General features: G+C 40.2%; 1 protein-coding gene across 4 annotated transcripts; it reads left to right on the top strand.

Moving 5' to 3' along the window:
* The first annotated feature begins 368 nt into the window (after window positions 1–368).
* MMAA (metabolism of cobalamin associated A) lies at window positions 369–27,388 on the top strand. 4 transcript variants are annotated; one of them, XM_050896499.1, is made up of 8 exons: window positions 369–564; window positions 15,705–15,826; window positions 21,071–21,546; window positions 22,626–22,748; window positions 24,167–24,337; window positions 24,652–24,737; window positions 25,340–25,489; window positions 27,025–27,388. In XM_050896499.1, exons 3-8 carry the CDS (start codon window positions 21,126–21,128, stop codon window positions 27,310–27,312), a joined length of 1,239 nt encoding a protein of 412 aa, XP_050752456.1. In that variant the 5' UTR covers window positions 369–564; window positions 15,705–15,826; window positions 21,071–21,125; the 3' UTR covers window positions 27,313–27,388. The 4 variants fall into 4 exon arrangements, with proteins under 4 accessions (XP_050752456.1, XP_050752459.1, XP_050752458.1 ...); XM_050896502.1 differs by lacking the exons at window positions 369–564; window positions 15,705–15,826 and adding an exon at window positions 20,104–20,138; XM_050896501.1 differs by lacking the exons at window positions 369–564; window positions 15,705–15,826 and adding an exon at window positions 20,404–20,454.

Raw genomic sequence — 27,388 nt, 5'->3', positions numbered from 1 at the left:
TGTTTTTCCTAAACAGGGATTAAAATCAGAAAATACTAGCTCTGCAGTGTCTCAGAAATTTTCAGTGGTAATAATTCTGCAGGGTCCCAGTTTTTCTAAGTTCCTTCTATTGTGAATTTTTCTATGCTGTTGATACTGTTGAAGTGCAGTGTACATAATACTTTCTTTATCTGTTATCCAGCTTTTTGTTTGTAGTGAGGAGACATTAGGTGTAAGGAAAAAGTGTACCTTCATGTGATGGCACAGAGTATCCCAGCTGCACTTATTAAATAAGCTGAGTGGATTGGAGTAGCACCTGAGACTAATAGCCAGAAAAATAGGACGTAGGACAGAAGTTACCTTGGAGGAGGCAACTGCTAGCCTAAGGCTCTTGTGAAGATTTTTGGAGCATCTTGGAGCAGTTTTCTTACTGATTTGCCCCACTTCGGATAGTTGGAGTCAGAAAGCTGGAAAAGGCACAGGACAAGACAGAAGGAAAAAAGTTTCTTGCTGACCTCTCACAAAACAGAGAATGATGAGAGCTAGAAACTTGGAGAGAGCCTACAGTGTCAACTCTGTAACCAGGTGAGTCCCTGCTGCCTATTTGGTTTTATTTCCCCATAGTTTCCTGAGTCTAGTCTTCTGAACAACAGAGTTAAACACAGAAGACACTACTTCAAGGTGAAAAGCCAAGATGGTCCCTGTTAGGAGAAACTGAAAAGGTATGGATGACTAGTTTAGAAGAAGAATTGAGGAAGAGCAGTGAACAGCAGATGTGGAGACAAATACTTCCATGGAGCTGAATGTGTTTTGAAATCTGTGCTTTGGCTTTTAAGTCCTGGAAAGAAAATAATTCTCCCCAGGTGGAGATGACTTTTTAACCATTTAAAAGTCTGGTGAACCTTTAAAAGTCTTGATGAAAGCTAAGAGAGGTAGTCATGGTTACTTGTGTGGTTTTAGGAAGGTATGGAGAGAAATAATTCATGTTTTAACATATCCTGTATCAGAATCATGGATCTGATCTTCTAATGCTCACTAACCTGGTATTGCTATCTAGTTTGATAAAGCCGTTCCCTTACTAAATCACTTCTCTTGCTACTGTAGCTATGTTTTCACAACTGCAGTTGTCTTTTCTAGCCTCAAAGAATGCAGTTATGTGACTATCATCGTTTGAAGACAATAAATCAATGCAGAGATGTCTGAAATATATATGGCCCTTTCTTGGTCTGCCTATGTCTTGGTTTCAGCTGGGATAGAGTTAATTTTCTTCTTATTAGCTGGTACAGTGCTGTGTTTGGATTTAGTGTGAGAATAATATTGATAACACGCTGATGTTTTAGTTGTTGCTAAGTAGCGCTTATCCTAAGTTAAGGATTTTTCAGTTTCCCATGCTCTGCCAGCAAGCAGGTGTGCAAGAAGCTGGGAGGGAGCATAGCCAGGACAGCTGACCTGAACTAGCCAAAGGGATATTCCATACCATAGAGCGTCATGCCCAGTATATAAACAGGAGGGAGTTGGCCACGAGGAGCGTATCACTGCTTGGGCATCGATCGGCGAGTGGTGAGCAATTGTGTTGTGCATCACTTGTCTTTTCTTGGGTTTTATTTCTCTTTTTTTGTTATATTCCTTTTCATTACAATTATTATTATTAGTTAGTATTATATGTTATTTTACTTTAGTTATTAAACTGTTCTTATCTGAACCCATGAGTTTTACTTTTTTTTCCAATTCTTCTCCTAATCCCACTGGGAGAGGGGAGGGGGAAGCAGCTGCATGGTGCTTAGTGCTAGTTGGGGTTAAACCACAACAGCTTATCTCCTTGATTTTTACTTTGTCTTGCCACACTTTAAACCTTTGATTGACATCTTGGAAGTCAGCTGTGTTTTGATGGTCTCTTTATTAATTGCTGCTGGTTCGTTCTGTTCAGCACACTGTAGCCTCTTATTCTGCTCTTGAGATGCATGATTCATAACTGTGAACTGGCCGTCACCTTTTTCTGGACGCATGCCTAAATATACAACATAATTCTACCATCACCAGTCATGGTAGAGCAATATATTTTTTACATGCATCATCTCACAGTTCATTTTCTTCAAATACATTTATAATTCTGTGCTGCAGAGAAGTGAAAATGGCTCTTATTTTACTCTGTCCCCTTCTGTCCTTGACTTAGAGACACCCTTGTCATCTTATCCTTTTAGGGGAGGTTCTCTCTTCTCTCTTCCCTAAGCCCCCTTCCCTGACTCCTATATTCTTGATGACTTTCCTTATTTTTTTGAACTCTTTGCAAACAGCTTTTTGTCTGATTCTTTTCTCATACCTGCTGGATACTGTATGTTTCAATCAGACAAAAAACCCTCCACAGTATGCTTCCCAAAGGCAGGTAAAGAATTAGGGGTTGCTGTAGGCACTGGAAGCCACCCATAAAGATATGCATGCTTCATAGGCACCACTTTTTCAACCCCTGCTGTCTCAAATGCTTTTTGGAAGAGGAAGGTGAAGTGAGACAGATTCATGCTATTGGATTTCACTTTTGCTTGGGATTATTGTTTTAAAGGTTTTTACAGTTATTAAGATTCCTTCCCTTTTCTCTATGGTAGTATGTCACTTGGTTTGCATCTGACTGAAATGACAGAAATTGTCAGCCGGGGTGCTCAGGCTTTGTATTTAGTGGTTGTGTTCCCTGACTGCTGCCTTCAGCTTCACAAGCAAGCCTTGCACTTGTTCTCATTATCTGTCTCTCCCAACAGGCTCCAGAATAACTTGTGTGGTTTGTAGAACGAAGCTCCTGTACTCTCTGCTCGCCTTGGTGACTTGCTCAGAGGGGAAACCTCTGCGGGACAAATGAAGCTGCGTAGCTGGGACCTGGCTCTCATTCGCAGGGGCTGCTGATATGTGCGGGCTGGCTGAAGTGGTCCTTGTTCCCAGGGGCTGCCATCCTTGTGAGGTGCTGTGCCTGTTCTTGTGCCACCGCAGGTCACACGTCTGTGTGGCGTGGCAAACGCCCACCAGTTTGTCTGTGTACGTTCACATGCTGTGAACTGCTGAGGCAGAGGGCTCCGATTTCCCACTTTTGTTCAGTTTAGTTGAGGTGGCTGACAAGGTGGCTCCTATTTCATTCATCCCAGCTGTGGGAGATGATGATCTCTTCAGCTGCAACAGCTGTGTCTGACAGGGTACATGGTGAATTGGTTTTCATGAAGCAGTTGCAATGGAGAGACAGCCTCCTGATCAAGCCTGTTGCAAACACAAAAGTAACTCCAATAAGATTTGTAATGTAAGCATCCCCTGGCCTTGACGTGGGTACAAAGATGAGCAGGTCTGTTGCAGTGAATGGACAAGATGGGTGTAGTTTTTACTCAGGTCTGATAAATGCTTTACAGTTAAAAATGGCATATGGATCCTCAGCGTATGTTAACTTGTCATGTGCAGCTGAAGTCATCAAAAGTAATGTCAAACAAACCCCTAAATTTTACGAACAGCCCAAAAGTCTGGAATTTGATTCGGTCATCTTTCAGGAATGTAAGACTTTTTATTCTAATGGGTGCAGATTCCTAGTTTCCTCTTAGGAATTGGTTTGTGATTTCCCCTTTTCATCCTACTGCTAAGGTATGAGTTGAAAAATCTATATCATCTCTTCATGATCCTGCCAGCTCATCTGAGACTTTAAATCCATAAAGCTCAGAGGAGGCTGCTGTAGGTAAATTTTGAAGAAATGAACACCTTCGGGTGCTTCAGATTGTAGACAGGACTTAAGATCTCTCATAGCAGTGATAAAAACCTGCCACTTATAACTCTGTATTGTAGTAAATGTAAAATGAGCTATAATTGTATTACAGAGGGGACTCTGCACATGCCAAACAGGCTTTCCTTGCTCAAAGAGTTTGGTTTAAGTGGACAGGTCACTTGCTTAGATGTGGTGGGAACAGCAGAGTTTGCCTTTGTAAAGAATACTCTAATTTTCCTGTTGCAGCTTCTTTCTTTCCCCAGTATCTCTGTAACATGTAAAAACATTCTTTTATATGAAGAAAAATGGTGTACCTAACTTCCCCTTCCCTTACCCTTCCTTATATGATGACTTTGAACTTCTCGGTTTTCTGTTCCTTTAGATTACTGAGTTGAACTTAGTACAAGCAGGAGAATGAGGCTTGATGTGTGTAGTGCTGCAGTAAGACTTACTATTTTCCCAGAGCACTTGGTTCTTGGCAGGAGAGCAGGGTCTGTCTCATCTCTGAGCCCTTCACTTCTGCCTTCTGTTGATACTTTTGGGATTGGTAATCCTGAGCATTTTCAGATATATATGTGGAGACTGGAAGATGGCTGCTGTCCCATCAGATATTTCTTCAAGCTTGTGGACCAGTCTCCTCAAGTCAAAATCACCATAGGCCGTAATGAGGGCAACAGCACTATTTAAAAACTAGATCCAAGCATGGCTTTGTTTTGAACATGACTCGGGCAATGGTTTGACTACAAACAAACTTTACAGACCTCTCAAACACAGCTTGATCCCTGTGTCTGTTGGATTTGGTCCATGCTGTTTTCTAAAGCAGTACAGAAAGAAGCTACCTTGATCTGCATGCTCTGAAGACTTACGGTTCCAGGAGTTGGATTTTTATCTTGTGCCAGGAGAGTAGCTTTGTAAATACTCTTTCATGGGGTAGCTTTTAATTTGGGTGTGGGGTTTCTTTGTACCCCTACTGGTAACAATTGATTTGGCGCTAATCTGGAATACGTTCTGGGCATTGTGGCCAGTCTGTTTTCTGACCCACTCTATTGCTCTTGGTCTTTCAGGAATGAATCATGTCATTGCCGTAAGTGTTCCTGTGATTTCCCCAAGTTGCAGGAACAAATTTGAATAGCAATAGGGCTTAGTTTGAATTTGATGAGCTTACATTGATAGAAAGCAGCTATTTGCATTCTTATAATCAAAATATTGAAACATTAAACTTTCTAGAAATTCATCATCTTCAAAACGGTTCCTAGAAAAGCACTGGGATGTCTTAATGTTGGCATGGGCACATGTAGCAATTTAAGCAGTTACCTTGATGTAGGAACCTCAAGTTTGAGGAGCCTGATTCAGCAGAGCATACTTTCAGTAAGGGGGCCACCCGCTCTGGCTCATGGGATCTATTAGCACCATACAAGCCCCAGATTAATCTGTATTGTGAGTAATCAGCAGAAGCAAAGCAAAAAAGGTGTGCGTACAGTGGCAAGGGAGGGTTCATTGAACTTGGTGAATTTTTAATTATTTATTTATTTATTTATTTTTTACAGGCTGGGCTGTTAGGGTTAGGGCTACAGCAATTGATTTCCTGGTCTTCTTTCAGAGGTAGATTTAGTGTAGTGGCCTCTGATATTTCCCCCCCAACACTCCCCTCCCTTCAGTTGGACATGAGTATGGTGTTGCTTTTATGATAAGCAAAACTGGTTAGGGAGATGAAGAGAACTGAAAGCTGTTCTTAGTCTAATTTCTCTCCCTACTCTGCCCCAGTCACCCTAAGAAACAAACTCAAGCCAGCGCTGCATCCACAACTGTCTTGTCAGGGAGGAGCATGAGGAGCAGCAGTGGTGACACTGATGTAGCCAGAGAGCTGAGCTGGTGAAGAGCAGGTACAGGAAGAGCGGTTGGCTGAGGAAGTACCAAGGGAGTGTGTTCACAGCCAGGTTTTCTTACCGTCACTTGAGAAAATACAGGGAATGTTTCTTTCTGTGCCAGCAGCTGTAGGTGGGTGACTGGGCTATGGCTGTGCCATTACATGGAACAATGCATGGACGCTGTCTTGCATGTGAGCATCGCATTGGACTAGAGTGGGGGGAAAGGATCGCCTGATCGCGGTGTGAGTGATCTCATTGTGTGTGGTGTTTATTTTCAGTGTTGTTTCAGAGTTGTCTGGGTGCTCTTGCACTGTTTTTCCTTCAATAGCAAGGTGGATGAAAGCGTATGCAGAGTATGTGGCCTTCCTTTTGTTTTTCTGCATGCTCTGGTCACCCCTTGTGTTTTGTAAAACATTACTGTGTCTCTTTGCATTGGAAATCACCGTGGCCTCATACAGGTGGTGTATACAAGAAGCCAGTCAAAATTCCTTATTTCTACAACTGTATATGGCATGCCTGAAAAATGTGACATGCCTGTCACATAAACAGGAAACGGCCCTTGTAGGGGACTGAGTGTAGCTGAAAGCCTAATCCAAATAACACTGTTAGTCATCTCCGTATGGTAACCTTTCAGTGCCACACAAGTTTGGAAAACATGGTTATAACTGGCTTCCACATGCTGGATGAATGCGCAGATACCAGATGTTGCCTTACACATTTAAGCCTTTTTCTAAAATAGATAAGACACACAAATATTTTACGTACAGCAGTTGTGGGTGAAAGCCTCCACACGTGAAGGTTAGTATTTACACAGGAACAGGGCTGGACCTGCACCACTAGAAGCAAGGTTGAGGTTTCTCTGATCATCTGAAGTTTCTGATGACAATAAGTAGTAAAAACCAGAGAGGTAGCATACATTATTAAAGATGTAGTTGTCAGAGATGGTATACAATGTACTCTCAAGTGCTGACTACTATGTCAGTAAAAGCTGGCTTAATTTCCTCAAAAAGAATACCATGTAATGTAACAATAGACTGATGATATCCTCTTTAGGCATATATAATAATTAGGCACTCAATTTCCATATTTTCACATGTATAATCTATGGATTATATTCTGTGTCTGGTTCTGGTTTTTCAAATGCAGAACCAGAACACTCTTTATGAAGTTCCTACCTCTCATTCCTTGTAGCCTGCTCCCTCTTTCCAAAACCTTTCTTCCTCTGAGCTCTTGCAGAGGTTTTTGAGAGCATAGTAAAAGGGCTAGTTAATGAAAGAAAGTAGAGTACAAGTTAATGTGGTACCATGAGAAGGTATTTAGTGTATACCTGGAAAAACACACAGTTGTGTTCGGGTTTGGTTTGTTTTGGTTTTTTTTTTTTTAAGTATCCTGTTTATTGTTTGTGGATTGTTTGGAGTGTAGCAAGGTTAACCTGGCATTGCTGGTTCACTACTAAGGTACAAATTCTGCGATTACAATTAAATTTTAAATTCCCTTTCTTTAGAGAAGGCAAATTCTATAGGACGCTATTTTTAAGGCACAGGTGAGAACAGAAAATAGTGATGTACTTTGCTCAATATGGGTTTGTTGTGCATGGCAGTTGCACTCTTTAGTCACTTTTCAAAGGAGCACAGGTCTGAGGATAACAGCCAAACAAATGGGTCTGTGATGTTTGTAGGAGTTTGACTGCTTGTTGCTGTTCTCTAGCAGCATCTGTTGTGAGTTGTGTATGTGTTTCCTCTGACTATCAAAACAGTAGAGTACCTAAAATTACTGTACCTGAAAAATGGAGCTCAGTCCCATTCTTACAGTACCCAGTAGCTACTAACTGGCACAGCAGTTGCATAGGGACCAGGTCTTCATGTGGTCCTGGAGTTCTTTTGCTCCATAGGTGCTTATACTCTTTAGATATACCGTAGCACTTCTCAGAGTGATAATGGACTAAGTGTTAAGAAACTAAAGTTGAGAGACTGTGGTGTCTGACAAAATGAAATATGCATTGTGTGTAGAATCAAACCCAGGCTAGGTTGGAAGTAATATTCACATGGTACAATGATTTGGAAATACATGATGTTAATGACAGGATCAAGCTTGGGGTGCATCACTTTATTTATTTTGTCTCATCAAATGTGCTTAAGTGATGATCTCTTGTGGGTTTTGGATTTTTTTGTGTTTGTTTTTTGTTGTTTTGGTTTTTTTCCTGGAAAGCTGGATGAAAAGAGGTGAGAAATTATAGTCCTGATATTTGGGGAGGGGGAGTACAGAGATATGCTTCACTTCCTTCCCTGCCACCTCCCCCAAATGAATTCTGCCTCTGTGGGTCTTACGGGAGGAAAGGGAAGAATCTGGAGGGACTTGCTCCATGTGGTTTCCTTCTGGCTAAAGCTGACCCAGCAACAGGGGGAGATCTCACAGTGGAACAGATGCTGTGTTCTTCAGAGGAAGTATGAATTTCAGCCTCTAGAAAGATCAGTCTAAAAGCCTGAGGGCTATGAGGGGGGGAAAAATACTTTAAAAAAACAAAACAACACTTTGGGTGCATAAAGATTTGAGAGAAATTCTTTTAGGAATGCTGCATCTGAAGCATTTTTGAGCCTCGTACGTGTTATGCATATGCAGAAGTGCGGTAAATCCCAGTCAGGTGATGGGCTGGCTGCATTGTGCATGCTTTCAGGTTGTATATGGTATGGACAGAAGGACTTTGTATAGGGATTAAGTAAAATTCAAATGGAAGGTATTTTGCAGTCTCCCTATGTACCCTGTTCCAGTTCTTCATCACCTTTTGTAGTTAGAATGTTTCTTTTACCATTTAGTGTAAATTTGCCTTTCTACAAATGAAACTGATTACTTCTTAGTCTGCTTTTGATGGTGATGCAGCAAATCATTTACTGTTGTCTCCATAACACCTTATGCCTTGAAGAAAGGTATGTTCTCACTCCTTCCCCTACTTTTCCAGTACTTGGTGAAGTTTTCCTCTGGGCTCCAGTTTGCTTACATCTCTTCTAGTAAGGTGCCTGAAACTGAGCACTGTGGTCTACTTGAGGCCTCACCAATACTTCAAAGCTATTGAGTGGAGAGCTGAGTAAAGTGAAATGATGACTTCATTTCTTTCTTGTAACACTTCTCTTAATACATCTCAGAATTGCATTTTGCAACAGCATTTCCAGTCTGTGGTTTCCAAGCCTTTTTAGTAGGATGAGTGCCTAGCCAAATGATTTTGTTTTATAGTTATGTGTGTATTTATTTATTTTATACAAAATGCTGTCTTTTGCGCTTGCCTTTAGTGATTGTCACCCCACTAGAAATACAGCGGGGTTCCATCGTATTTCTTGGGAATCTTGATGCATTCATCATCTCGTGATGCTTTCATAAGGCTCTTGTGAGAATGAGCAATGAGGGGAGGAAAAAGTTGGCCTAACTCCAGGGCTCTTAAATGCATAATTGAGCCAAAATCTTAAATTTTGTGTCCCCTGGAAACTGATCATGGGGAATGTCCAGTTTAGTCTTCAGAAAAGATTAATTAAGCTAATTGGCAAAGATAGTTCCCTTGGATGAAACTTTTTTTGTTCTTGCCTTTTCTTTTTTGACTCTGTTTCTCGGGTACCTTTTTAAACTAAAACTCTTAAAAGAAAAGGGTTGGGTGTTTTCTTGTAAGTATTTACTGTTCGTTCTTAAGTAAGTGTTGAAATATTTATCCAACAAGCATCTGAGAGTCACTATTTTAAAAAAATAAAGGGGGGGAGGGGCCTTCAACAGTTGCATTAAAGTGAAGAAGGGAGGCAAAAGGTTTTGTATTTTTTTTTTTTTTCTTTCCCTCTTATTTCAGTGGAAAAAATGCATGTGCTACCTTTGTCATGGATCACAAGGAACAAAAAGAGTTTTCTTTTACAGAAGTGTGGTCTTTGTTATTTAGAATGCATGAATTAAGAAGGTGTGTGGTTAGATAACTAGCATTAGGTCTGTACTTGTAGTCTTCTTCCAGAAAGGCTGACCATAAACTTGTCAGAAATAACCTTCAGTAAAATACATGCTGCCCTGTCGTCTGAGCTTTTGAGACACTGCAGTCATCATTAAGTAATCTAGGAGTGTTTGTGTGCGTGGTGGGAGAATCAAGTGAGGAAACTGCCTATCAGAGCTCACTACACTCACTGTATTACTATTGTTATTTATGGAAGGTTTGTTCTAAAATATAATGGTAAATAAATATGATTTAAAATTAACTGAAAAGGTCAGAGGAATGGATTTGTGACATATAAACGAGGCTTGCTTATTTTTAGTGGTTTTTTTTTCCCCTCCACATACAGTTCTGCTCTGCTTGCTAAAGAATATCAGATCAGGGTTGTACTTGTTTAGTTGGAAGTCTTTGAAGATTTTGGTCAGTGGCCTCTGTCTCTGCTCTTAACTGAAGAGATTGGGGGTTTTGTACTTTATGGTTAAGGAGCTTTTTCTATCACCTGTCCTGGTATTTAATACTATATTAACAAAACCAAACCAGATTTAACTGTTTAAATGCGCAGTTATCTTTGTGGTCTGCCCTGTTAATTTTACGTAGACTACTGGAATGCCCAGGTCCTGTAGAATAAGGGCTTTGACTAGTGAACTTTTGCAGGGTTTCTCTAGCTTCTCTGATCTGAAGATGATAAAACATATGCCACACAGATTTCTAGGAAAAAAATAGGGACAATTTCTGATGTTAAAAGTAAGTAGAAATTTGGGGAGGGGGAGAAGGGAGAAAAGCTTTGTGGTTGGGTTTTTTGGGGGGGGGGGGGGGGGTGGTGCCTTTGTTGGTTTGGTTTGGGTTTTTTTTAATTAATTATAGCAAAGACCAGAAAAGCAAGAAACAAAGAAGGCCAGCTTGCTTTCTACTTGCATTGACTCCTAAAGCTGTCGAGGTACTGAGATGGGTAACTTTGCAGCTGAAAAAATAGCTTGCTATTTAATAGGGACAAATGTGATATCTGACACTGCAACAAGAATAAACAACTGTGTGAATATAGGGACTAGATAGGAAGGAGCGTCCTTAGTGGTTCTAGTTGACCTATTTGGCTTGTACTCACATTTTTGCAACAAACGTCGAGGACTTGAAACATGCATAGAAAGCTACTCTGAGGAGGAAGAGTTCAATCCCTTTTCTCTACTTCATGGGGAATAGGACAAGAAATAGCAGACTTAAATTGCAGAGAATAAAATTTAGTTTAATACTGGGGACAGGGAGGAGAAATTCCTATCAGTAAAGATAGTAAAACACTGTAACAAGTTATCTGGATAGGTTTTGGAGAATTGGTCATTGGAGATTGCCAGTGACAGGTTAGAAAAATGCATATAGGGAATAGCTCAGGTGTCCTTGATGCTTTCTTGGATGCTTTCCTGCCCTGTGCTGTGACTGTTTAGGGCTTGGTCTGAACGTTTAAGAACTGAATTCTGTCAGAGATGCTGATGTTGAGGATCCCTTTGTCACTTGAGCATATTTTCATGCCTATTGAGACATACTGATTTAATATAAACCAGGCAAGAATATTTTTCCCCTCTTCTCTTGTTCCATATGCTTATGTAGTTAAAGTGAAGATGAGTTACAGCTAAAAAATTCAGTGATTTGCACAGCTATCCTAGTGACAAACCTCACTTTCTGCTGGAGAGCGTGTTCTGCTAATAGCATTTAACCTTCATTGGGAACGGCTGGAGTATGAATGCCTCATACGAGACCATCTGGAGAAGAGCTTTTCCCGAAGCTTATCAATATTCCTAACAGGAACCTACCCAGAGTCTTCACTCTCAGAGCAGCAAGACTGGAGAAGCAGTGACAGCTATAATGGCAGGGCACTAATGACTTTGGAGAAATGTTACTTTTGTAATTGGAAATGATACAAACAGTGTCATTAAAACAGATTGTTGATGCCATTTTTATTCTTGTCATAGGCTTAGTTATAAGAATGGATTCACTCTAAGGAGATGACATCAGAATTTTTATGCTTTCCACAATTAGATGGACAGACCATGAAGCTTTAACTCATGAAATGCTGTTTTTCCAGAACACCAGCTAAAGTAAGTGAGGAGTTGAATGACTGCTTACTTTTCCTTCAGTTGAACAGTAGCACAGAAGAGGTGAAATGTCATTGACATGTGATTCTGAAATGTGGCTTAAGAGCTGAGAGCTCTGACTTGAGCTCTGATTTTCTTGTTTGGTTTGGGTTTGGATTTTTTGGGGTTTTTTTTTGGTTAAAGATGTTGCTCTTTAACAAAAAGATCTTTATAGCCTAGTGTTTGGTATAAAATATGAGAAGCTTTTTTAAAGACAAAATCAAGATCCCTTCCCTTCAAGAAACTTCTCATTCCCCAAGTAACTCTGCTGTTCTAATCCTCTGAGTCTCCACTCATTCTGTCTTTTTTAGAATAAGTAGGTACAAAAAGTCAGCAATAGAAAGGGATGGTGGTGGGGAAGAGGCACTTCAACAAAGGAGGCCTTCTTGAATACTTTTAATGCAACACTATCAATTTTTGCTTATCTCATCATTTTAGGTCATTTTTAAGATCTAATGGGCATGTAAGGCCTTCTGTCAGACCTCCACTATTGGTGACTGACATCCTCATTGAAGTACTCAGCATCTGTTATCATATTCTAGTCTTGTTACATGAAAAGGAAATAGCACTAGGAATATATTCTCCTGGCACAAGCAGCAAACAAGGACAAGGAATGGTGTGTGTATATATATATGTAACACAACCTTGTGTTTGGGTGTTCCTCTGTTCATTTTTTTAATGTTTCATCCATTGATGATTTGAATAGTCTGCCTCCGGCTGAGCAGAGAGTTGGGAGTTGGAGCACTCCTGGAAGTTGATATAGCTGCTAGCAGAAATCGGCAGAAAGTCTGAATCTAGGCCAGATTAGGGACACACAGATAAAAAAACTAGAAAATTTGGAAAGAACTAGATTCAGCTTTTGACATCTGACTGCTGGTGTTTCTTCCCACAGCACTGTGAGAAAGGCCATCTAACATGGCTGATAGATTAGCTTTAATCAAATAAACAGCCGTTCGCTTAATGCTGAGAAGCTGAAATAGACTAGTTGATCAGAAGGAAAAACCTCAGTCGTTCAGTCTGTCTCCTTCTCTACTAAAATTGCAAAACATCAAATAACTACAGTTGAATCTGGTCTGAAAAGGATGAAGGATGCTGATGACCACGAGTCATCTCAGGTGAATACTGCAGATTTCTCTTCTTCGTTCTCAACAATAAAACATAAAGTCTTTTAACACTGATTTATGCAACAACTCTTCATACCTTTCATATGAAGTTTTCAGTTTGTTCCCCACACTGATACTCTGAATAGGTGTCTTAACACAGAAACAGAACTACTGGTTAGAATTTATGCTTTGTATTTTGTTTCTGGTTTAGGTGGGAAATAAGATGACATTCCTACGTAAGCCCTATGTTATATGGAGATCCGTGACTTACTGCAGCGACCATAGGGAGGGCAACAGCGAAATTCTGCTGGGAAGTCAGAAACTCACTGTAAAGGACTCCTAAATAGGGTTACAGCCACTTGCTGCTAGTCTTCTGTGAATAACTCTTCAAAACAAAACCAAGACAGAATTCATGCTGGCAGAGGTGTGACTCTTATATTTTACATTCTGAAGCCTACTGAATGCACTCTGAATAAATGTTCAATGTGTTCAAGTTCCTCAGGTTGTTAAAAGTCTGCCATGACCGAACAGGGTAGATTTACAATTGTGATGATGAAGTAATACTGAATTCTTGTGTTCAGAATACATCCAAGCTGTGTGACAAAAATACATAGCGCTAGCTTCCCCTTCTGGCCAAAAGAAGTAAGTGATCCTGAAGGCGAGAGTCACACGAATTATTTCTCTATTTTATTTCTATGTGCTAAAGATAAACACTAGTTTTCAGAGAACAAATTAATGCTTAACTGCCACTGAGGGGGCGGTGGGAGTGCTGGTGGAACATCTTTGCTTCTTGCAACATAATATAATGATGTATTGAGATAGGGTTGCTGTTGGAACATAGAATTCTTTTTTAAACATGGGCCTAATTTGGAAAGCAATTAGATAAAAATACCAACTTCTGGACAGAAAGATTCCCAATGTCCCTTCGAGACCCCTATTAGCTGATGCTAGAAACAAGTATTTTACTGCTTTTCATATTCTTTATGCTAATTTTCCCCATGCAGCTGCATCAGTTATGATTGTAACTTTTTTTTTTTTAGTTTGGGGGTTTTTTTGCTTGCCTTTTTGTCTTATTTAAAGATTCTTCTTTCATTTTAATTCTATGGTATGATATTTTGTAGCATTAGCATAAGCTTTGTAAATGTAGAGTGTACTAGCATAAAGGTGTTTATTTTGTGGTATAAAGCAACAATACACAATATGATCCAACATGCTTTTTAATGAGCCCTTTTTAAGTTTGCCAGCCTTTTACAATGTCGTATTACTACATTTCTGGATGGGTTGATCATATAACATTGAATCTTAGCAGAATCTTTCCTCTTTGTCATTTTCACTCTCATCTGCTACAGCTGCCTGGAAAAATGGGACATTTAAATCACTAAAGAATTTTGCGCTACAAGAAGACCAAAGTCTTGCTTTTGTGGACATGTGGGAGAGTAAGCATGCAAACACAACATGCATGTACATACATACATAGCAATGAAACAGAAACTTCCTGTGTGATAGCTTCATGTTTAAGACACCTAGGTGGACTGCAGGAAACAGGCTTCCCTGTTCATACCATGGGTTTGGTCCAAATTGGAAACACTTAAGTTTTCCTATATCTCAGTCTTGAATCCCAATTATCAGATTTATCATGGGCTTGGTCTTCCTCTTCATCTTGGCCGTGTCATCCTGGAATTGAAAATATGTCTTGATATGTTTTGCTGCAATGTTATGTTCCTATGGACAATTCTACCCACTATCTCACTTCCACCAATTGTGGTTTTCACCTGCTTGTGAAGCACTCAGCATAGGGGTGTTGAGACAAAGACGTCTGAGCACCGATGCTGTCAGAGATGCAGGGAAAAACACTTGAGTGCATGAAAGACTGTCTTTACTCCTAACGTTCAAGTTGCCTACAATGGTAAACTGAGTTATGCATTCATCATTCATTCCTTGCCCCAAGGTATGCTTCATCTTGTGAACTAAGGTATTCACTTTTTGGTGTGTAAGATTGTCCTAGTTTCATACCAACCTAATGAATCTTTAGCACACTAGGGTGGGGGGAAGGAGGATTGTATTTAGTCACTTGAAAGTGTCAGTCCTCTGCTCCCGTCTTTGTCAACTCCTACAGAACTTAGAATTTGCAGCCAATCAAGCCTTTCCTTAAGCAAAAAGTAGCTGGGAATGAGGGTGCCTTATCAAAGTCAAGTGTCAGATTGTATTATACTTCTTATGTTTACTAATATACTTGCTATGGTTTCATTGCTGTATTGAAAATCATCAGGAGAAGGCAATTAATGATTTCCTTTTCAGCTGTGCAATAATGAACTACATGAGAAATATTTTGATATCATGAGTCATTGGTGGCCATGGAGAAAAACATACTCTTTAAGCCAAGCTTTTAAATACTTTCTTAATTGAAAGAAAAAAATTAGTATTTTACTGGCAAGTGACTTGCCCTTCCACGTTTATAATTTTAACAACAAATCAGTCTTGGAGAGCATTATTTAACTTGCTTTTACAACCAGTAGGCTATATGAATAATGTTTGGGGGTTTTGCCCATGTAGTAATTTTATTTTTATTTTCTAAGAAATGTGAACATTTACAGAAAAGATAATTGCTTTTATAAGAAAGTATTTTTTTATCTGTCCCCTTTATATGTGATTTTATATCAGGCAGTTCATCATGGACAATTAAAAAACTTGTGCATAAGCAGTAGAAAACTTTCCTGTAACAGTTGATGTCATTTCTCACTAAAGTGCAATCATAGCTCAGTTCATACCAACAAGAAAATGTTGAAGTCACTGCTGTAAGGTTTTGTGAAGAAACTTCAGCTCCCTTGTTTATAAAAATGTTACACAAATATAAACCGTAGTTGTTTAAGATGCATTTTTCCTCCTCTTTCTTCAGATACTCTCTTGTACGTCTCAGCCAAAGCTCAAAGAGCAAATTTCTTTTTCCAGGCTCTCGGGCAGCTCTGACACTTCTGACAACCTTACGACTCCTCGCCAGCACGAGTACAGTGGCTCTGCTCAGCTGTTGGAGTCGTCCCCTCTTTGTAGGCTGCTGAACCTGGAAAGCTGTGGTAAGGCTTTTGTCTCCAGACCTAGCCAGGGAACCGACTTGCTGCTCTGTCCTGGCCTTTGTAGTAAAACCTTCAAATGCCCGTATGCAGCAAACATCTGTGTGTGTATAGCTGTTAATAAGCCTTTGGGGAGGTTTGCTTCTTTTGTGCTGTTTCCTTGCCTGAGTCACGAATGCAAAACCTGAGGCCTGGGCTCATGTTGCATTTAAACAGGCAAACTTTCAGCTGTGAATATACTATCTATTGTTTTTATTTCAGGTGTCCAATTATCTTTTAAGATGAGGCAGAAGGAATATTTTGTCTAAAGTGCCAAGACTGTTCTTAAAAGACTAGTGCTCTTTATTGAAAATAAGGCTGTAATCAGCAGTTACCTTGCTTAGTGTTGCACTGCAAAGAGGAGGTTGGTTCAATCGTGTCTGCTTGTGTGAAAACTGAAATGAATTGAGGGGTGTCCTCTGAAATAAAGAACAAATGGTCATTCAGTCGCCACTATAGTTTCAGTTTGTACTGTGGCAGGGACTGTAGCTATTCTGTAACTTGGCTAAACCTGATATGCAGGTAGGATTTAACCCTCACCACAAATTGACACTTGTTTGTTGCTCCCGTCAGCTGTTGTAGGTTGCAACGGAGGAGACCCCTCATTTCTCCTGTGCATTGGGAGGCAATGGGTCTGGTTCATAGCCACGAAAGGGGAAGCGCTGCGATGCTGGTTGCTGGGGGCTGGGGGACAGGCAGGTAGTGTTCGCAGGATGGACCCTAATAGAGTTTGGATGCTGAACTTCGATCTGTGTTATGTCAGCCAAAATTTCTAATGTAGTTTAAGGAATATCTTGGGGTTTTTTCTTGGACTGCTTGTAATAGCAATAAAACCACTAGTCTAGTTGCAGTCATACTAGCCAAGAACATGCATTTGCAAGCGAGCAGGGTGGACTATTACATGCAGAATGGAGAAATGTTGGAGGAAGAGAGAGAGTGAAAACAACCAGGTGCTATGCTGCAAGTGCAATGTGAGTAGTCAGCGTAGGAATTGCCACTGAATTTGTATTCCTGAATGAGAAGTTCATTTTGCAATAAGGCATAGTGGAGAGAGGGATTTGGGAGCATTGCAGAGCCTTCTTAAACACCCTTCCCATACTCACAGCGGGAGAAAGAACTGATGAAATAAAATCTCAGCTCTAAGAAATTATAATTTCTTCTTGTAAGTGATGCGAATTTCATAATTCTGTAACCATAACCAGTAGTGACTGTAGGCATGCCAGACCTTTTAACATACAGAGGGAGGGACCAATAGAGAGTTCCTAACAGAAGTACATCTTTATATGTTCAGGGAAAAGCTGGTGAGTTTCAAGCTGATGCTGTTTATTTAATTTCATCAATTATTTGTCCTGTTGTAATTTCATTTAGATCTTGGAGTCTTAGTTTTGTATTTGCCTTTGCAGCACATTGCTTATAGCTATGTCTATGAACATATTAAATATTGTTGTGATAATAATGTGCACAAAGATTACTTCAGGACTTCTTAAAGAGGAGGTGAACAGAGCACGGATATCAGAGTGCTGCCAGAGAAAGGAAGAACGAACGAATCCAACTAAAACTGCAAGGGGAAGCCAGTTAGACGGAATGTAAATTTGCATGGTGGAATTTGGCAAAGATGCTAATGGTAATACTGTTTCTGCTGTGAGAAGTTACAGAAGGCTCTTTTTCTATTAATTTATAATGACTGGGATTCAGTTGCACATTTTGTCTGAAGATTTGTGCATCCCGGCACCCTTACTGCATGGCACAATACTTTATAATACTTTACAGGATGTTTGATTTAATATTGGCTCAGAAGGAAGACTGCCATTTCATGAGTAACCAGCAGTACCGTTTTCTTTAACATCTGGGGTAGATTTGCAGCAAGGAGGTTAAAACAGATCATTTTCCTTTAAATCTTGGACAAGTTTGCAGACTGTGATGGAATAACTATGGGATGCACATTTTTATTCTTCTGACACCCCTGGGGAAAAGAAGCAGAGAGAACACAAAAAGGAAGAGGACTTAAATTCGAAATTAAAAAAAACCACAAACACCCCCCCCCCCCCAAATTAAAAAAAAAATCAAAAAAAAAAGAAAAAAGGAGGGGAAAAAAAAAGAGAGAAACAAAGAGGCTGATGTGGAAAGTACCCTCCTTGAATACTTCAGCTAGGATGTTAAGTGAATTAATAATGACTGGATAAAGGAACACATGAGCCAAGAGAACTCCATATGTTGGAGATCAGAAAGCACAAAAACAGTGAGTCTGACCAAAATTCAGTGGGCTGTGTGTAATAAAGACCAAAAAAATACATGTTTGGTCACATACATTAGAAGACCATAGGGGAAACATAATAGCACTATATAATGTGACAGAATGTAGAGTAAGGAGACTCTAGATCTGGTTCAGCTTCTAAGGAAATATTGTGCCTATTTTGGATGAGGTTAGAGTAACATAAAATCAGAGATGGTAGAAGAGCGCACAATTCTAGGAGACCTGCGTTCATCTCTATTCCAGAATACTGAAAGAAGGGGTCTCTATAATTGACGATGCAATCGGAAGTCTTCCTGTCATATCTGACATTCAGGGACTATAGTCTCCGACTGGAGAAAAGCAAACTTGTTGAGTAACGGAGTTGAGGGGAAAGGGGAAAAAAAGAGGTGACTTGAACAATTTGGATTTCCATGCCTCACCAGTGTGCAAGGTCTTGAAAAGGGTTCTTGTAGGAAGACTACTCTAGAACACATACATGCTTGTTCATGGTCATATCAGATTGGCAGTGCAACTGATGAACTATATAAAATAGCAGAAGTTTTGTTCTTAACTGCTGAATGCACAATTTAATCTCATTCCTATTATTCCAGTCCACAAGATTGCCAGACAGAGAACTGAACAATCCACTCTCCTCTTCAGCGTTGACAAAACGTGCAATTTTGTGTACCCATTCATCTAGTTGTTGCAACAAGGTCAACGACAAAAGTATTCAAGATGAAAGCACACAAAGTGGAATAAAATGCAGGATCAATGATCTGTGATGAAACCATAGCAGAATGGCTTTTTTGTTGTTGCCGCCGTTATTAAAATAATAGTGGGGATGTGCTATCTAGGTTTAAGCACAGCACTTGAAACAGCGAGCCTTAGAAAACTGGTTTAAGAAAGAGAGGGTAGTGATACGTGCTAACTGATGAATAAAGACCTGGTTAAACAGAAAGACTGCACAAGGCTATTTTGAAATGGTAATTCTTGTCTCTGCTGTGGTTTCATCAAATGCTGATAGGGACACAAAATTGCATGTTTTCTCAACTCTTCAGAGTGGATTGTTCAGTTCTCTGTGTATGATAATCTTATGGACCGGAATAATAGGAATGAGATTAAATCGTGCATTCAGCAGTTAAGAACAAAACGTTTGTTATTTTATGCAGTCCATCAGTTGCACTGCCAATCTGATAGGACTGTGAACAAGTCTAATGCATTCTAGAAAAGTGCTAGCAGCGTTGTAAGGCACTAGTAATAGCTCGGCCAGTGCATTGTGTGCGTTTGTGTTTATTGGAAATAAATGCACGTACTTCAACGAGAAGAGGTGCAGAAAAGGGAGGGTATGACTAGAGAAGCAATAACAATTCAAAAAAAAAAACAACAACCCCACAACAAACTAACATTCCACGAGAGGAAATTTTAAAAATCAGGTTTAACTTGGCAAAATGAAGACTGAAAAGAAATATGACTTAATAAACACGTTTGGAGGTTTAAGTGTTTCTTCTCCCTGCTATCTGAAATGAAATCAGGGAATAGTAAATTGTCGTGCACAAATTCAAAGTAGACGTTTTTAAGATTTCAGACCCGGAGAGAAATGATGATTTGCAACATCCTTCCTTACAAGGACAAGGCAAAGTACCTGTTATTACATCAACAGGGAAGTTTGTCTTCTCATTAAATGACCAGAAATGACTCTTGTGCATATCGACCGGACTCGATCAGAGCCACCGCCATCCTCCTTGCCCGTTCCCCTGCCCCACCCCGCTCTGATCCTGCGGGACGCCGGCGGCCACGGCCACGCTTCCCGCTGCAGGCGGGGCAGGGACCTGCCTGCCTCCAGCGACCCGCCGCGTAACGGCCGCGACGGCCCTTCGCCAGGGGGCGGGCGGGGCTTGGTGGCGCATGCGCGGCGCTGCCTCGGCGCAGGCCTTCGGCTAGGGCCGCCGGGGCGGCTGCGGCGGGGTGGGCCCTTCGCCCCGTGGCCGGACGGGTTCCGGCTCAGCGTGAGGGCGTCACTTCCCCGAGGCGGGGCAGCAGCCGGTAGGTGCCGGGGCAGGCGGGGAGCGGAGCCCGTGGGCGATCCACGCGAGGCTGGCCCGCCACGGTGATTTCCCCCCCCCTCCAACGGTCGCCCCCGGGCTGACGAGATTGAGCGGGAGCGGGGCTGGGGCTGTACCGGGGTGCCGGTAGCGGGGGGGGTGGGGTGTGCACCCTCCCAGACTGGTGGGGGCCGCCCTGTCCCCCGGGAGCGCGTCGTGGCAGGCAGGGTGAACCTCTCCCGAGAGGCCTCGGAAAGTAGCTGCGAGGGCGGCTTTTGTGAAGGAGCGGCTCCCGGACCCTCGGAGGACCTCTCTGTGTAGGTCGATCTTTCAGGCTTTTAGCGGTGCTGAGGTGGGTCAGAGCAGGCCCAGAGAGCGTGCTGGTCGTGCGCGGTGCTGCTGCTTTGTGTTGGTCTCTGGGAGGTTTCAGCTCTTTGAGTTTATTTCTAAATGTTCTTGTGTTTTGACTGCCTTTTTTTTTTTTTCCCTTTTGCCTCCCCCCCCCCCCCCGAAATAAGGTGTAAAAAGCTCATCCTGAATAATAGTTTTAAAAAACCCTGCAGCTGTGAAAGTGGAATATACAGCAATTTTAGTAAGCATAAGGGTTCGGTTGGTTGGTTTGTTCCTGGATTTTTAGGGTACTGTGTGTGGTCTTAGAGGCTGTCTTATTTTAAAGTGCTTTTTATTTATCTGCTTACTTATCAACATAATATCTTAATGTATTAAGCATGATAATAAAGAGATGCTATGCTATTGAAGATTTCATAGTTTCTTTTTGTTCTGTTTTTTCAATAGGAAGAGAGAACCGTCTTTTTTTGTTTAAAACAGTAGGCATGGATAAAACAAAAGCTGATGATTGCCTGTGTACATAGGTTTCATATGAGTCCTTACAAGTGGTTGGAAGGAAGTAAAAATGTTTTTCTTTCTCTTTAGGCTGTCTGCAAACAGAAGTGAACTGGTATCTCTGGTACTTTTAATTCCAAACAAGATGAAGATCCCCTCTTTGCTGCTGAGGTTCCCTCATTGTTATTTCTCTAGAAGAACTTACTTCACGAACTTTCACTTCGCTTCCAGAGCAGATTTCCTGTGCATTGAATCTCTTACACCAGTGCACCCCTATCGTACAAAATGGATGTGTTCATCAAATGGTTTGAGGAGAGAGCTGTGTCAACAAGCAGCCCCTGACCAGCAAATAGAGGGACTTTCTGACAGAGAACACAGACTGGTAGACAGACTTTACAGTGGACTAATCCAGGGTCATAGAGCCTGTTTAGCAGAAGCCATTACACTTGTAGAATCAACTCAGAGTAGGAAGAAGAAAATAGCCCAGGTGCTCCTTCAGAAGGTATTATCCTACCACAGGGAACAAGAAAAGTTAAATCAAGGAAAACCACTTGCCTTTAGAGTGGGTTAGTCTTTTTATGTCTGTCCAGTAGTTGCTTTGACGGAATTACAGTCCTCACCTTTCATTATCGCTATTGTTCTTCAAGCGTCATGGTCTGTAGTCTTGGATCATTGGTTTCTTGTGGTTTGTAACCAATCTAGATCACTTCTGTTGTCCAGTCGAATTACGGCTTGAGCTGGAAAATGATTTTGAAAAAGCTCTAGAAATTATTGTTGCATCTTGGGGGGGTGTTATTTGGGGTTTTTTTAATAACTATTATAGGCTGAAATGTTAAGTAGTTTGCAGATTGATACAGCTATTATCTATACTTAGATAGGGAAGGATGTAGTTAAGCAGACCTGGTCTTTTCCCAAAGAAGGTGTTTTCTGGAATACTTCTGAATCCCTTCAATCTACAAAAGGAAAAATACGTACCTTCCTGTTTTCTGGCCTTACTTTAAAGCAGCCTGAGGAGACTTGAACCTGGTTCTCTTGGAAACTATAAAATATTTTTCCCTTACAAAGAGATGGACTACTAAAGTATGTCATGCCCAGCTGTCATCTCACGTGTGTGTGTACAAAGGTAGTAAGAACAAGAACTTGGGCATAGGAGTGAGAAATATTTGGTGCTATTCTTAGTTTGTGTGCTTTGACATGCAAGTTAATTGCCTCATTTTCTGAAATAACAGCTCTTCAAGGTAAGGGCTTTTGCTTTTAGAGTGTTTCTTTTATAAATAGTTAGTAAATCTGAAAACTCCAGATTTAGGATATGATATTTTTAAAGTTCTGAAGGATAAGTCAGTACAAATAAATTTATTTGGAGGGGAGGAAATGGGGCTGGATAAACCCCATGTTATGTTGGTATGGGTAAGATGAGGGGTGGTGAAGTGAGTGCTGCTATGTTGGGTGAACCAAGGTAGTGTATTTCAAGTTAATTACAACTGCTTAGTTGGGTATATCAGTTGTAGCATAGCTTTCATTTGCCTTTGTTGTGATATTGTGTTAAAGTGTGAATTGTTATCAATTTAGATGTTGACAGTGTTCATGTGATGTATTATTTATTTGATTAACAAAATGTTTTGTTCTTCTTAATATGATTATTTAGGGCTGTCTGGTCCTCCTGGTGCTGGGAAATCAACTTTCATAGAGTGCTTTGGGAAAATGCTTACAGAAAGAAAATACAAAGTGTCTGTGTTGGCTGTAGACCCTTCCTCTAGTACAAGTGGTGGTGAGTGTGAATTAAAGTTTGAGTCAGGTTTTTAATACCTTGTCAATGGGAATATCTCTTTGGGCCAAATGGAGGAAAATTTGGGGCTTATAAAAGTAAAATATTAATAATAAATGTTGTATCAAGTTTTCATTTTTTCCCCATGTGATACAAAATTGGGAAATATGTATCAGTGTCCTAATTTTGTCAGGTTTCTTCTTTTCCAGGGTTTGAGTGTTGCCTTACAACTTTTTTGTCTGAAACTTTAGATAGCCGCAGCTTTCTCTCTCTAGTTGTATTTATTTATTTATTTCCCTGTGAGTGAAGGAGTAGAAGGGCATTAATTTCTGCTTAAATGTCAACAGTGCTAATGCTGATCACTGGGCAGGAAGCATATGCTAATTTAAAACTGTTTAGAGGATGCTGCAATCTGAACACGTAGATCAGGTTGGATTTTAGAACATTCATTAGTTCTTCTCAATAGGAATTTTTGGATTTCTGTTGACTGTACTGGTTTCAAGGTCTCCTGATGCAGTATCGTTGACCATTTGTCTGACTTGTAGCATGATTTTTTTTTTTTCTAAATTTGAAATTTTTCAAAGTTGTGTGGCTGTATTCTGTCACTCTCAAATCAAAAATTATAGGGAAATTACAGGCTGACCACACTTGATTAATGGTATCTCTGACATAAATAATAGAACCTTGATTTTGATCTTTTTCTAATGGGCGGCTGCCAGGGAACATCATTCCTTTTTTCCAGCTTCTACGCTGTTAGAGAAGATGCTGCAATGTGTAACTATTTAAAAAGAGAAAAAAGCTTAAGCATTGCAATGGCCTGGAGCTAAGACAGACTATATTCTTGAATGCATACATTCAAGACGCATCAATAGAATAGCAAAATATGATAGCAAGACTGCACCAGTTAAAAGAGTTTAGCATCTCTCATCGCTTGGAATGTGCATCATGCGTGTAGATCTCACTGAATCCGATTTAAAGTTTGTATGAATAGAACAAAGGAGGGATGCATGTCAGCTTTCTTAAAACAAAACAAAAAATGCACTATCAAGAGATATCAGAATCGTAAGGCAGAGATCTGTCCCTTTGGACAGAAGCAGCAAAGATTTAATTGTGTGACCTGCTGGTCACACATAGGCCTCAAAAAGCCATTCAGGAATTGTAGAATTCATTCTGACCCAGAACAAATTCTTCATATTTGGTAGCAGTAGGGTCTGCTTATCAGGCCTTTCCAGCTTCTGATAGGCAGAAGAACCAGGCAGTAACTTCCTTGTCCTCAGCAAAGTCTTGAGCAACTGTTATTGGGATATTCTTATTTGACTGACTTTGTCCAAGAGATCTGTCTTGTCTCACTCTTTTATGGGGGAGAGGGGGAAGTTTGGCTGTTTTGCACTTTTGAAATAATTTAACGTTAAACATTTAAGGTTCTCTATTGGGTGACAAAACACGGATGACTGAGTTGTCAAGAGACATGAATGCATACATCAGACCGTCTCCAACCAGAGGGACACTGGGAGGTGTAACAAGGACCACAAATGAAGCCATTCTGCTGTGTGAAGGAGGAGGCTACAATGTTGTTCTTGTGGAAACAGTAGGTATGTGCTTAGGGTTTTCTTTTAATTATCCTGTTGTGATACCTAAATAAGGCGTGTTACTAATTGCGTACTTTAATCCTTGATTTTGCTCGTGCTTTCATACATGGTCAGTGGTTGAAAATGAAAGCCCATTCTGTCAGTTTTCTAGTCCTGTATGTTTTGTAAAAACACTGTTTTGTAAAAACTGTTGTGTTTTCTGTTGTCTTTGTTAGTGGGATTTGTTCATGGTGCAATACTGGGATCTGTTATAATTACTGTCATTAATGTGACTGAAAGTTTGCAATAAATGGTGAACTCTGGATTTAATTTTTTAGGTGTGGGACAGTCAGAATTTGCTGTGGCTGATATGGTTGATATGTTTATATTACTGCTACCACCTGCGGGTGGAGATGAATTACAGGTATTTTTCAGTTTCTCTTATTAAGTATTACCTAGGACTAGAAAGAAAACTTAAATCCAAGATGTCGTATCTGTGCAGAAAGTCCAGATCAATAGTGTTTTGTAAATTACACTGCTACTATTGAAGTTTTTCAGGGTCTTATCAATTTATTGCACAGTTAGGATTTTATATCCGCCCCCCCGCCCTGATTTTGGAAGTATTAGGATGTAGAATTTTGATACTGTCTGACTTACTTTGGCCTATTTACTAGTTATATATGATTTTGGGGAGTGGCTTTGTATTATAGGAAAACAGAAATCAATATAAATAGGTTTGCAAACTTGGTCATGTTTTGGTTAAACTTAAGTCTCTACACATGAAATAGGTTATCGTGTAAACTCTGATATGCGTATTTAGTGTTCTTGTGTCAAAGTAGAGTAATAACTAGTAATGACAGAGGCCGTTGGTACTAGTCTTTCACGACTAGTACATACACATGCATGCACAAAAAAGTCTGTAAGAGCCACCAGAAGCTAACAAAGCATTTTGACCTGCTTTCTATGATAAATCAGCATGTCACAGTCCTCCTGGGTATTCATGATTTCTCTCCATGTTCCATTTAGGGTATCAAACGGGGTATAATTGAGATGGCAGATCTAGTTGCTATAAATAAAGCTGATGGTGATTTAGTTGTGCCTGCACGGAGAATACAAGCTGAATATGTTAGTGCTATGAAGCTGCTTCGCAAACGTTCCAAGGTTTGGAGACCAAAGGTTTGTGTACTTCACTATGGTTTATGGGGGGGTGGGGGTGGTTTTGTTTGGGTTTTGTTGGTGTGTTTGGGTTTTTTGCTTGTTTTTCTTTTTTCCCCACAGAAAAAGTGCTGAGTGAGTTAGAGTTGTTATCGTCTCATCTAGCTAGACTAGTCTCCTTGGGCTCTTCTATAAAAAATTTCAGTTTTGTTTAGTTTTACACTGTGCTAGAGAGTTGGTTGCTGCTGTTTCACCTCTGATCTCAAGGTGCCACATGAAACACTGTGCAAAGCCAGTCCTGCTCCCCATGATTTCTGTCCTGAGCTACAATCTCAGCACTAGCAGACCTATTACTAACATCAGTAGTGGTACAAACCTGTCTTGCTTTTAGTAAACTATGCATATCTTAAAATGTCCCATAAGCTATTTCTCCCTCTTTCATAACTCTAAAGCCTATGATTATCTTTTTTCTTTCACTTGTTCATGTGTTTCCTTTATTGCTTTAATTTTTTTTTTAATTTCTCACATAATAAAAGTTCTTGGACAAGAACCTCATCTACTTGTGTATGCAATGTCTAGATTATTGGAATTCTCATCCTGTGGGCTTTTGGTTTTAATGCAGTATTCCATCTGTTAAAAGGCTATGGTAAATTATTAAGGAAAAGAGTCAGTACTAATTTTTAATATGCATATATAAAATAAGCACACACACACTCACTCTATTTATATACGTGTATATATAAAGGTTTGCTCTACCCTGGTATTAAAGTTGACCCACTGAACTAAGTTTAAATCAGCTAGGCTACTTGAGGCTTAGCCATCATTCTGTTATTTTTGTTTCTAGAGCTGATGAGAGGTCACATCTGATAAACATGACCCAAAAGAACTGTTTGAGACCAGTGAACTAAACAAGTTATCAGAAATCTGTCTCTCTTTCAGTGATGGTGGCGTCTGACAACCGGAAGAAAGAAAATATTGATGTGTAGGGGCTGTATCCTACCCATTAGATTGGTGAAAGAGAGAGAGACTTTTTTTAAAAACAAAACAAAACAAAAACCTGTTCCATTTAAAAGATCATGTTGGATGTCTGAAACATTTTTGGCGAAATGAATTCCCAGTCTGGAAAGCAAATGCAAAAAATAGTCGACATACCTCCTTTCTGGAATATTTTAAGTGCAAAAGAGTAGCTACCAGAGTATGTCTACCAGAATACGTAATTAACTCTACATTTAATTAAAATGGCAACACTGTACCTTTTAGCTAAAGGACTCATTAAAAATGATTCTCACTCATTATACAAGCAGTTGGACAAGGCCTGTTTATCCCAAATATTACGGATCTCAGAGTCTACTTATAGTTGGTAGAATCCCAATTTTGAGAACTTTTTTCAAAAAAAAAGTAAGCAGAACAAAACTGCTTAGAGCTTCATGAAGTGAGTATATTGAAGTAAGCTTGCCTTACGCATTTCTTAATTTTCATGCAGCCTACCTGATGCAATAATTAAACCCTCAAGCCCAGTAGTTACTTGGCTTTAAAAATTCTTCTGCATCCAACAGGTAATGCGCATCTCTGCTAAAACTGGAGAAGGTATCTCAGATATGTGGGATAAAATGACAGAATTTCGTGACCTCATGCTCACAAGTGGCGAGTTGATTGCCAAACGACGGAAACAGCAGAAAGTGTGGATGTGGAATCTCATCCAAGAAAATATGTTGGAACATTTCCGGAGTCACTTGGCAGTCAAGGATAAGATTCCGCTTCTAGAAGAAAAAGTTCTTAGTGGTGTCTTGTCTCCTGGGCTGGCAGCCGACCTGCTACTGAAAGCATTCAAAGATGGTCTCTAAGCATTATATTCTACTCTGTTCTTGTTAAGTGCTTTATGTAAACATGAACATTAAATACAGTTTTTCTATGTGTGGA

The sequence above is a fragment of the Gymnogyps californianus genome, chromosome 4, assembly GCF_018139145.2.
Source record: "Gymnogyps californianus isolate 813 chromosome 4, ASM1813914v2, whole genome shotgun sequence".
In the NCBI taxonomy this organism is placed as follows: domain Eukaryota; kingdom Metazoa; phylum Chordata; class Aves; order Accipitriformes; family Cathartidae; genus Gymnogyps; species Gymnogyps californianus.
Note: the sequence above shows the minus strand (reverse complement) of the source record. Positions and strands in the feature narration are given on the sequence as shown.